This window comes from Octopus sinensis, linkage group LG2, assembly GCF_006345805.1.
Source record: "Octopus sinensis linkage group LG2, ASM634580v1, whole genome shotgun sequence".
NCBI lineage: Eukaryota > Metazoa > Mollusca > Cephalopoda > Octopoda > Octopodidae > Octopus > Octopus sinensis.
The window spans coordinates 76781172-76794440 of record NC_042998.1 but is presented as its reverse complement, the minus strand read 5'-3'; the positions used below and the strand labels follow the sequence as shown (position 1 = coordinate 76794440).

At 36.3% G+C, this 13269-nt stretch overlaps 1 protein-coding gene across 3 annotated transcripts in view; it reads right to left on the bottom strand.

Moving 5' to 3' along the window:
• Positions 1-13269, bottom strand: part of LOC115224978 (nuclear hormone receptor HR96-like) — a 106029-nt gene that overhangs the window by 49009 nt on the left and 43751 nt on the right. For all 3 annotated transcript variants that reach the window (XM_029795910.2, XM_036514389.1, XM_036514378.1), the window contains exon 2: positions 7934-8092. In XM_029795910.2, the coding sequence (XP_029651770.2) occupies positions 7934-7990 (57 nt within the window). In that variant the 5' untranslated portion in view covers positions 7991-8092. The remainder of the gene's footprint in view (positions 1-7933; positions 8093-13269) is intronic.

Genomic DNA, 13269 nt, shown 5'->3' with positions numbered 1-13269 from the left:
GGTAATAGAAAACTGAATCACATGCCATTAACAAAATATGCTATTCAAAAGAACTGAGGCGAAACTGGACAGCCTAGTCCAGTCCGTGCGGATTTTCTCTAATGAGAAATTGAATGGTGTTTGGACTCTCAAAATGTGCTACGATGGTGATGAGACGAGGAAAGCTTTTCAGGGCAGAAGATATGTGGTTGCCAAGTGGTGAAATGATGAAGGCAATTAAACAGCAGTCCAACTACAAATACTTGTGAGGGCTTGAGTCAGATGGAATCACAACGACATGAAGGAAAAGACAAAAAAAGAGTATCTGTAGCGAGTGAGAAAAATACTGGCTTCAAAGCTGAGTATCAGAAACATAATCGCGCGCATCGTAGTAGTTCGGTATGGCGTTGGAATCCTAAAGTGGACAGAAGTGGAGCTAAAGAAGATGGACCGAAAGTGAAGAAAACTTCAAACGATGCATGGAACCCATCATTTACGTTCAGACATTGATCATGTATACATGAAGAGAGCAAATGGAGGAAGAGAACTGCGTGCAAACGTGGAAGACTGCGTGCGTGTCGAACTCAAGAGCTTAATGAGATATCTAGCCCAAAGTAAGAAAACCTTGCTAGTGACAGTTAGGAACGAGGGATAATTAAATGCAGAGAAAAAAGGAAAAACAAAGAAAGAAGTACAAAATGGACATGAAGAATAATTACATAAGAGATTACACAATCAATTCCATATAGCCACAACTGAAAGTGCTGGAAAAAATAGGTGGGCTTGGCTGATGAAAGGAAACCTAAAAACAAAAAGAGACCGAGAGCATTATACTGGCAGCGAAAGGCCAAGCTTTGGCCACAAATGGAGTGGAAACAGCCAACACCCATATCACGAATGAATGCCCTAGACTTGCCCAAAACGACTACAAGTTGTGGCGACACGATCAGGTAACGAAAGTGCTACATGGAAACTGTAAAAACTAGGGGCTTGAGACAAAGCAAGACGTGGTATGAGAACAGAGTAGCGGAGTCGGAGACAAGCAAGATCCTCTGGGATTTCCCAATCCGTACAGATCAGGAGCTAGAGCATAAGACACCGGACCTACTGGAGGTGGAGAAGGTGCACCACACGTACTATATATTTGATGTTGCATGTCACTTTGACCCACGGATAGTCAAGATGGAAAAGATAAACAGATACAACCCTCTTAAGTACGAAATAGCCCGGCTATGGAAAATGAATAAGGTGAAGGTAGTGTTAATTATTGTTGGGTCCTTTGGGACAGTATCAGAAGGCATCAAGAGGTATATAAAGGAAATTGGAATAGAGTAAATTTGCCTCATTGGCACGGCCAGAATAATCAGGAAAGTATTAGATAGCTGAAAAGAACGGATAGTATGGTACCGTAGGCTACAGGTAGCAAGCCCACTATGCATGCATACAAGACTCCACAAGTTTCAACAAAATCTGTGATAAATAATAATAAAATAATAATAATAATAATAATAATAATAATAATAATAATAATAATAATAATAATGGCTTCTGATCTTAACTGATTGGAAGTGTTATCATGTACATTGTTTTGTCTTGGTATAAAAGATGGGCTTCAGCAAATATTCTGCTCAATACCACAGATTTGCTTGTCAGTTGTTTGACCTTAACCAGTTGAGCATGTCCCTTAGTGGCTGACAATACGTGCATCTCTGATCACGAGCAGAAGTAGTGGGGGAGCATCATGGCTATGTGTTGAGAGGGATTCTTTGGAGTTTGAATGGTTCACCTCTGGAAACATAGGTGTTTCGTTCAACATCCTAAAGCAACCCTTATTCAGGGACCTTTTGAGCAGGATGGGCTACTCAACCTGAAGGAAAATTCTAACTGGGCCCCACCTGCAAGGTCAGTGCTGTTTATCTTGATATGAGATCACCATGTCGCGCACATATGGTTGTGATGCATGTGCCTGGTGTACCTTTATCAGACGGGTAGTCATGATGGGTATATTGGGCTTCGTATATTTTACCCCAGTGTCACTTTGATGGCATGAACTGCTCTCTCACTCAATAATAATAATAATAATAATAATAATAATAATAATAATAATAATAATAATAATAATAATAATAATAATAATAATAATGGCTGGTAGGTGGGAGGAGAAACCGCTGCACGGCAAATATGTGGCCCGCAGCAAACAAGCTGATGTTGACCAGAAGCAACACCCATCAGTGGCTACGGAGCTCAGGGCTAAAAGCAGAGAGCGAAGGTTTCATCCTGGCTGCTCAAGATCAAAGCCTATTAACCCGAACTACCAGGCCAATGTGATGAAAAATGGAGCAGACCCAAAATGCCGATTCTGCAACGACATGATTGAAACAGTGGACCACCTAATCTCTGGATGTAAAGTCTTAGCACCACTGGAGTATAAATTAAGATATGACAGAGTTGGCCAATATCTACACTGGCTAATAAGTCGGCATTACAATATCAAAACTGCCGACAAGTGGTATAATCACCACCCTGAGGCTGTTACTGAAGGAGAAAATGTAACCATTCTGTGGGACTTTCCAGTACATACAGACCGAACCATCAAGGACAATAAACCAGATATTGTTGTGAAAGACCAAAACAATAAAGTTTACTGATTGATCGACATGAGCATCCCCTGTGATCATAATATCTCAGCGAAAGAGTTTGACAAGCTCAGAAAATATAAAGACCTACTCATTGAAATTGAGAAAATATGACATCTCAAGGCGGTTACAATACCAGTGATCGTAGGAGCACTAGGAATGATCAAGAAGGGAACCGAAAATTATATGAGAATGATCCCTGGCTTACCATCCCTGCAAGAAGTGCAAAAGATTGTCTTAACTGGTACATCACACGTATTGAGAAGAGCATTGTCGATGTGAGAACTATTACTACCCATGTATTTTAATTTAACTTTTAAAAAAAATGAACGAACTATTGAGTTTAGTTTAATAGCCTACTATGAGTATACTATGAGTTTCTTTGCCCTAGGAGTCGGGAAGACACTCGGCAAGAAATGGAAGCAAATTTGAAAGAAGAAAAAAAAGTAATAATAATAATGATAATAATAATAATAATAATAATAATTGTTCTTTATAGCTTCAATGTGCTTAACTGGAATACCAGTGAAATAATGAAACTTGACAGAAAAATCCGCAAGCTACTGACTTGTAATAAGATGCACCATCCAAAGACAGACGTGGATCGTCTTTACTTTCCCAGAGCTCAAGGAGGACGAGGTATGATCCAGCTTGAACTTACGTACAAAACCACCACAATCGGACTGGCCAAATACCTTGAAGCAACCAACGATTGGATGCTAAAACTTGTTGAAAAACATGAAAGACCGAAAAAAAATTCACTCTATTCTGAAAGAAAGCAAAAAATTCGCTACTGATCTCTTAGATACCTACCTACCAGATCGATTAGGTTGAAGAAAATGCGCCAACTGCCGCTGCGAAGGAAATAAAATTGATTGCAAAAACAAAAGTGCAAGAAAAATTAGCTAGCAGAAGGGAACAGAAACCTCTGCATGGCAAGTATGTGGCCCGTAGCAAATGAGATGATGTCGACCAGAAAGACACGCATCAATGATTACGAAGCTCAGGGCTAAAAGCGGAGAGTGAAGATTTCATATTAGCTGCTCAAGATCAATGCTTATTAACCCGGAACTACCAAGCCAATGTGATAAAAAATGGAGCTAAACCAAAATGCCGATTCTCTAACGATGAGATTGAAACAATAGACCACCTAATCTCAGTGTGTAGAGCCTTAGCACTTGTAGAATATAAAGCAAGACATGACAGAGTCGGCCAGTATTTACACTGGACAATTTGTCGGCATTATAAAATCAAAACCGCTAACAAATGGTATAAACACCATCCTGAAGCTGTGACTGAGGGAGAAAATGTGTCGATTCTGTGGGACTTTCCTGTGCATATCGACAGAACTATAAACGCTAATAAACCGGATATCATCATAGAAGATCAGACAAAAAGGATGCGTTTGTTAATTGATATGAGTATTCCTTGCGATCACAATATAGCAGCAAAAGAATTTGACAAAATTAGTAAATATAAGGACTTGCTCATGGAAATTGAAAAAATGTGGCATCTTAGGGCGACTACAGTACTAGTGATTGTGGGATCTCTTGAAATTATATAAAATGTACTGAAACCTATTTGAAAATGATACCAGGCTTACCATCCCTACAGGAAGTGCAAAAGATCGTTTTGACAGGAACGGCTCATGTACTGAGAAAAGCATTATCGATGTGAAAACAACTTCCATTCATGAATTTATTTATTCGTTAATTTTTTAAATACATATTTTACCTATGAATTTGCATGTATAATCTGGGAATGAATACAATGAGCTTCTCTACCCAATAGCTCAGCTGTTGCAAAGAGACGATCTTCTTTGTGAAGCTCCGATGGATTGCTTCAAGTCCGCTTTCAATGTTACACTGTTGGGTGACCATACCTGGGAGCAGTAATCCAGGAGGCTGAGGACGAATGCCTTTCAGATGACCATCATAGTTTCTTTTTCTCTGGTTCTGAACATTCTCTGGATCCATCCCGCCAGTCGTCTGCATTTTGTCGCCATCCTGGTAATGTGCACTTGGAAAGAAGTATCATCAGTCGTGTCGATGCTCAGGTCCTTCACTGTTTTGGGCTCTGGAATTGTAATTCCTTGTGGACCAGTGTACCCTGTAAGCTTCATATGCAATTTTGGGCGCTGGTAGCGCAGGGCTTGGAATTTTTCAACATTAAACTGCATATTATTATCCTCAGCCCATCTGTAAATTGAGTCCAACTCCTGCTGCAGGTGTGCATCATCGCTGGTGTTCTGTATTTTCTGCGAGACTTTCGTATCATCTGCGTAGCTAGCAAAGGTGGATATCTGAGCAGTTGAGGACATATCTGAGAGGGCCACTATGAAAAGCAGTGGTCCCAAGACAGTTCCCTGTGGAACACCGCCCACTGTTTTCATTGGGGTGGTTCCATTGGCCACAACTACCTGACTTCTATCTTTCAGTAAGACCTATAACCACTCTCCAAGTTTTCCAGCTATGCCGAGATCACCCAGTTTGTGGTATATCATACTATGTAATTCGTTTTATTTGGCACCTGGACCATGACACTGAGGGAACACCACAAGGATAGACAGAACACCACAGTGGAGCCAAAAAACATAAAACGAATGAAAATGGAAAAGTGTACAATGAAATCGATGCTTATGAAATAGATGCATCCGCCCCATTCACATATATATATAAAGTAGCAGGCGAGGTTGTTTGGTAAGAAGCTTGCTTTCCAACTACATGGCTCCGGGTTGGGCCCCACTGTGTGGTACCTTGGACAAGTGTCTTCTACTATAGCCTCGGGCCGACCAAAGTCGAGTGAGTGAATTTGGTAGACGGAAACTGAAAGAAGCCAGTGATATATATGTTTGTGTGTGTGTATGTGTGTTTGTGTGTGTTTGTGTGTGTTTATGTCTGTGGTTAACCCTCCATCCACCGCCATCACTGGACAGCCGTTATTGGAATGTTTTCATCCCTGTAAACTAGCGGTTCGGCAGAAGAATCTGATAGACTAAACTCCAAGCTTACAAAGAATAAGTCCAGGAGTCGATTTCTTCGACTGAAAGGCGGTGCTCCAGTATGGCTACTGTCAATTGTCTGAAACAAGTAAAAGAATAAAATAATAAAGAATATATATGCATGTGTGTGTGTGTGTGAGTGTGTGTGTGTGTATGTGTGTGTGTTTTGGATACGTGTATATAAGTGCGTGCGTGAGTGCGTGTTGTGCACGCTCGCGCATCTTTAGAAAATGTTTATCGGTAAATGATAAAATACTGGTAAACAGGTGGTCGTTCAACTAATTCTCGTGTAAATTATGTTCTGTATCGTGTTAGACATTGTTTTGTTTTTTTGTTGTTTTTTTTTTCCTTTTCAATCTCATCTTCAGATATGCCAGTGAATCGGTGATTGGCCAGTAGCCATGATATTGTTCTATACAAATTACCTTATGAAATAAATAAATAATCATATAAAACCAATACGTAAAATAATTGTGTATGTGGTGAACATACACATATATTATATATATATATATATATATATATATATATATATATAATATATATATATATATATATATATGAGTGGCTACCAGTGTCTCTAATGTGTGTACGTATGCGTGTTAACTAATATTTTAAACTTTTATTTTTTTATATATCATCGGTGTCGTCTGTGTCACTGTATAACCGTCTGCTCTACCGTTTGTATTGTTGCTTGCCGTGTAATTTACATTGTTATTTTTCCTTTTTCGTTGCGATCTTGTTGTCTATTCTTTTGTTGATGGTCTTCGTTTCCTTCTGTTTTGTTTCGTTTTTTTGTTATTTGTTTTCATTTTAATTCTTTTTTGTCAGCTCATATTTTCAGCTGTTCCGGTTCACTGCAAGCCAGCTTAATGATTTAGTCAGTGAAACATTATTATATTGTTGTTTTCATTGTCACTGGTGTTAGTATTGTATTGAGGTGGAGCATTGACTACAAGGTAATTAGTATCCTTTTTTGAAGGATAATAAAGAAACTTTTAAAATCTATATGACTTGAAATGAATTTGAAAATAATACCATTTGATTAATATTTCACTAGCCAAACTACAAATGTTGACACACTACAAATATCAAACAAGATACACAAGGCAGTATTCCTCTTATATCAGGAATGGTGCTCCTGCCACTCATACAGACTTATAAAAACACATCCAAAACGGGTTACTCAAATAATTGGCATGCAGGACCCGAGTCCACAAGTTTGTTGCCTGCCTCTTTTTGTTATGCAGCCGTAATGTAATCTCTAACAAAGGAAATCTAGATTTGATGTGAGCGTGTTACACACAAACTTATATACGTATATACTTATATATACACATAATCACACATATATATGACGAATGTATATATATATATATATAATATATACATATATGCGTGTGTATGTGTGTATTCATAACTGCATTTTCATATATAGGACTCTTTCTGATATACACGCAGATAAGCATATGTTTATAGATATATAAAAATATATTATACACACAAGCACATCTACACACGCACGCACGCACACACACACACACACACACATACATACATATATATATATATATATATATATATATAAACGGCAGTTTGTCTGTGTGCGTATCTGTGTGTCTGTCAGGTTGTACCCTCACCCTGACCACGGCTTTCAACTGATTCTGATGAAACTTAACATACACATAGCCCAATGTCATAATTCAAAACTAACGCAGACAAAATTTTGAAAAGTCCCCCCAGTTCTGAAAAAAATCGATAAATTCGACATGGGGTCGAGAATCAGAAACACAAACCACAGACTGTCTAGGGGACGCAACTCGACCTTTTTAACTCTCAAAAAAATTTACCATAATTTTTTTCCATTTTTTTGCTATTTTTTGGCTATAACTCTCTAACAATGCTTTATAGTTATTTCCCTTACAAACCCGAGCAACGCCGGGCGATACTGCTAGTATGAAATACACAGAAGTATAATTAGGAGCACTGTAATGTAATTATTAACAAACAAATAATAAATAAAATTGGACAATTAAACAAGTTGGACACAATCCAAATAAAAATATATACACGGAGATGCAAGTCTCTCCCACGTTTCTGATGATTTTTTTTTAAGCGAAGCAAAAGAAATTAAGCAGATAACAAAATCTCCTTATGTTTACAAGGCACACACACACACACACACATATATATATATATATAATATATATATATTCATGCACATACACGCATGCACACACACACACATCACTCGCGCGCAAAAACTATGCAGGCTCGTCATTAACAATAATTAAATGTAAAATACTTTTTACTATACCTTGTTGGAATTACATTTGGTGTGTATGCTGGGTATTTCTGGTGATAGATAAAACATTTTTTTGCAATATTCTTCTACAATATTCTTGTTTTACCTTTTTCTTCGTATTCTTCTTCTTCTGGATTCCTTTCTCTTCTTATTTTCTGTTTCTGGTTTACTCTGTAAACGAATGTTAAATATATATATATATATACAAAATAAATAAATATATATATATATATATATATATATATATAATATGTATGTATGTATATATATAGACATATATATATATACATACATATATATATATACATACATATATATAATATATATATATATATATATATATATATATATATATATAATATATATATATATATATTATATATATACATATATGCATACACACACACACCATATACATATGCCAGTATATCGAATGTATCGTCGACAGTCAGGAAGATTGCTATTTATAAGAAAACCAGCAGAACATTACTTGTGGACGGATTTAATATTACGAGTTTGATATCCCGATAAAATAATGGTATACTTCATTTATGTAGTGTAAGCTCATCTCAATTACTCTAATGTATAGAATATTTTCAAATGGTCACATAGAAATTGATAATTGTTCCTACTGAACCTGTCGCATTTATATGTACGTTACGGTTCGAACTATTTCATATGCGTCTAATTTAGATCGCTAATGCCGATAATCATCCGCAGAAAACACATTGCAAATTTCACAACTTTCTAGTTACCTCTCCAGCATCAACTCCTAAATCATTAACTTAATCAAATGTAATTACAGTAATCCCTCGCCATATCGCTGTTCACCAGTCGCGGTATATTTTTTAAGCTTATGCCTATTCCTCCGTAGTGTTGTTTTGCATTTATAATAAAACAAATATATACAAATTATAAAAATAATTTTAAAAATATACAGTACAGTACTGTTTCTACTTCGCGGATTTCCACCTATCGCGAGAGGTTTTGGAACGTAGCAACCGCGATAGTCGAGGGATTACTCTAATTTATTGTCAGCACAACTGCTTCAATGTTTTGCAAACTATCTAGGGTTCCTTTAGGTCTCATATTTGCATGAAACTATGATATTGTAGCTTGTAAAAGATTCATAATATTTAGCAGGATAATGAAGGTATTGATTCAAATATAGGCTATTCTACGAATATTTTTATACTCCAACACACAGTAGACCATTACATTTAGCGCAGTATACTTCAAATGATGCTTAAGGTTGTACATAAGAATGTGAGGGTATGAGATAATGTGAGCTAAGATATATTGTTGTATGTGATAGTTCTCAAAGAAGAAAGTATTTGAATATAGAGTAGATTATAAAGCAACTGGATCTGAAAAAAATGTTTATGGGAAGATGAACAATAAAAAAATGAAATTCGTTTTACAGAGCACAGTCTAGTCATTTGCTAAAATATATCATGCTGCAAACAATAAGCAAATGCAATCAATTTGTCGCTTCTACTAGATGCAACATGTTTCAAGCTCTTCAGTATATAACTGCATATGATCAGTAGCTATGATAGATAACCAGTTTCCAAAACCGTTTCGGACACGCTTTCGGGCTGTTAGGATTATTTTGTTAATACTTCTCTACGATTTAACGCATGGGTAAATTGCTTGAAGGTTACAGCTCAGTAAATTCGGAGACATATCAACTAGATTCAGGTGACAAGTGTATCCAGTTTCGTCTAGAATTAGGATGAGCTGAAAGAAGCTCTAAAGTTCGGGGGGAGTAAGGAAAACCTACTCTAGGTGGTATCGATGGATACCTTATCAGACGGGAACATGTACTAACTTGCCCTTTATCAAAGAGAAACTTTCCTTGGATCGAGATATTTATCTATCAATAACATCCATTCAGATGACTGGGGCCTCGAGATATTGTGGCTAATTTTTCATTAGTGCTGCAGCATCTTATATTCCGAGGAATGATCTGCAGTAAGAATAACTAGTTAGTTATACATTATTACATCTTTCTATGACTGAGCTGCACTCCAAGCTCAAGTGGAGAAATAGCAGGAGCACATGACCAGTAGACTGTTGACAGGAAATATACTTAGCGTCAAGGAAACTCCTTGAATATCGTATTCCACATGTTCCACATATCAAGCAGCATTATATAAAAATACCTGACACTGCTGTCAGGAGTGTGTGATACGTTTAACTTGTTGAAAATCATCCTTATAGAGGCGATTGAGTCGCCAATAGTATGCGATAACATATAAAGCATTAAAACATCGTCTGCTATGCATTGTTGCATGCATTCAGATCGTTGACCTTTGGGATTTTATGGGCAGTCTATTGTTATCTTTACAACGGACCTTGTAACCATTTAAGTTTATTTTAAAGAACGGTCCCGTTTCCTTTGTTAAAGAAGCATTGGAGATTCGTTCAGTATGATTCAGAATGCAGAATGATTTGAGATCAATTATTTTCATGCCTGAGGAAAATATATGCGTGTATGCGTGTGTCTATAGATATAAGTATGAGTATATATATATATATATATATATATATATATATATATATATATATTGCGTCATGCTACTACTAATAAATTCAACTCTCCATGACACTCCCGGTAATATCTTGATGGGGATACATATATTTATTTTGTTGTCATCCAAACATATATTAGATAATATATATGATTTATCTCCAAAAGCCCTGGATTAACAATTAGGCGCCAGTTATAAGTTGAATTGTATAAATCGTAAATTTAAAGCAAATATATTTTTACACAATTTGATGCAGTTGACTACTAGTAATCCATAACTAAATATCTGGTAATAATGACCTTTGATTTCACAAAAATTCCACCATATACAAAGAGTAGTTCTTGCTAGAAATTGTAGTATTTGACAGCAACATATGGATCAAAAACTATAACACAGATCTCTTTATCTATTTCATGAAATCAAATCGGACTCAAAATTCTGGTGATATTTAAAACCTAGTCGATCAATGTGTGTGTGTGTGTGTGTGTGTGTGTGTGTGTGTGTGTGTGTGTGTGTGTGTGTGTGTGTGCGTGTGTGCGTGCGTATGTGTATGCGTGTGTCTGTGTGTCTGTGTGGACATTAAACTGCATCCGCTGGAGAGCCTCCAATTCTGGAATTTTAGTGAGCGTGGAGTGAACTCTTAATTACCATTACTCCCAGATCCGTTCCAACCCGGGAAAGTAGTACTCGTCAGGATCTCATTTATCGATTAAATAAAATCCCCTACAGGTAAAACAGTAGTCAAAACGACTCAACACATCAAGTTTTCACTCTTGCATAAAGATGAAGTTGGGAGAACGGGCAAAATCACTAAGATCCTGTACTAATGACGAAAAAGAATCGAAAACTGTAAAGTCAGACATACTTGTATTGCAGCACTTTCGAACTTTGTGCAAATATCATTTAGTATCCCTTCAGTGAGTCTTACTGGTCCAAAATGTCTGACTTTTCAATTTTCGGTTTTTGTAGTCATTGATACGGTATCCTGATGATTTTGCCCGTTCCCCCGACTTCATCTTTATGCAAAAGTGAAAACTTGTGGTTTTGAGTCGTGTTTGACTGATATTTTAGCATGCTGGTACTACTTGTGATATCCTTCATTATCAATATATATACACACACACACACACACACACACACACGCACACACACACACATACATATTAATATATATATATATATATATATATATATATATATATATATTATATATATATATATATATATATATATATATATATAAAATGTTGTCCAAAATAAATTCTTGCACTATTAATTGACAAACAGTTACAAGTATGTAATTTTAAGATCTGAGTTTCAACCTTAGCAAGGAAATGCTTCAACTGCATTTTCAACCTAGTGATTCAATGGTATATGTAAACAACAATTAAATTAACCTGCACAAATTTCTTAGAAATCTATACACATAATTGCGCAATAATTCGATCATTTCATAAGATAACATATTTCACCGAGTAGAAAATCAAGAAATGCTCAGCACAGCACATAAATTCATGTAAAAATAAGAAACTAATGAATTCGACAGGATTAAGTAAATACGTTTGGAGTTTAAAGTCGAAATAAATCAATTATGAATTAAAGTGGGATATAATATGTAAAACGAAATCGTATAGAATTGGAAATAGGTCGTGTCTGTTATGTACCCCTGAATTCATGGAGATATTATGGAAAAGCTATTGATTTTTAAACATAATAATATGAATATTAAATGTGTTTCCGATTAATGTCTTCATACACACACACACAGAAATGTGCATGTACATATATCACAATACCAAACGGCATTTCATCGGTGTAACATGAGACCCCAATATTGTATATATCCTTTCATATTATTTACATTTCATAAGGTGGTGAGCTGGCAGAAACGTTACCACGCCGGGCGAAATGCATAGTGGTATTTCGTCTGTCTTTCCGTTCTGAGTTCGACTTTGCCTTTCATCCTTTCGGGGTTGATAAATTAAGTACCTGTTGCGTACTTGAGTCGATCCAACAGACTGGCACCCTCCCCCAAAATTTCGGACCTTGTGCCTACAGTAGAAAATATCATTTACTTTTCATATTTATTGATTTTTAATTCATGGGATGTCTTACCATCAACGATTTGGTGCGTGCAATATGGTGCCTGTAATGTGGCAATGGCAGAATAGCGCTGCTGATTGTGTACAAAACCTATCAGAAAAGGGATGTTTTAACGTCAAGAATATTTCTTTCTTATTCTGCTAACAACAAATTTTTACTCATTGGACACGAATCACCACAGAGAATAAAAATATATGGAGATACTAATAATTACCAAATCAAAAACTAAATAATGCTACATATTTCGATGGATGTATATATAATCTTTCACATGAGTACTGTATGTTGAATAATGGGAGACACCACCATTTCTTAGATACTTCATATTCGTTTTAATCTCAGTTTTTCAAATACTTCTTATTCATTTTAATCAATTAAATATTTCTGCTCAAATCTCTCTTTGTCACACTTGCTGTTTCTCTCATTCTCATTCATTCCTTACTCTCGGAAAAACTCTTCCTCACACTCTTACTCACTATTACGCTCTCACACACTCTCTCTCTCCCGATCTCTCTTTCCGTCCCTATCTTTCTCTCTCCCTCTTTCTCTCTCTCTCTCTCTTTCCCGCTCTCTTTTTCACTATCTCTTTCTCTCTCCTTTCTCGGAGTATGTGTGCACATCTACTTGCCTTTAGCACCAAAAAGCCATCTCCAAAAGAGTTACACCCAAATGTCCGTACCCAGTGGTCCCATTCCGTTTTTATTTATTCTC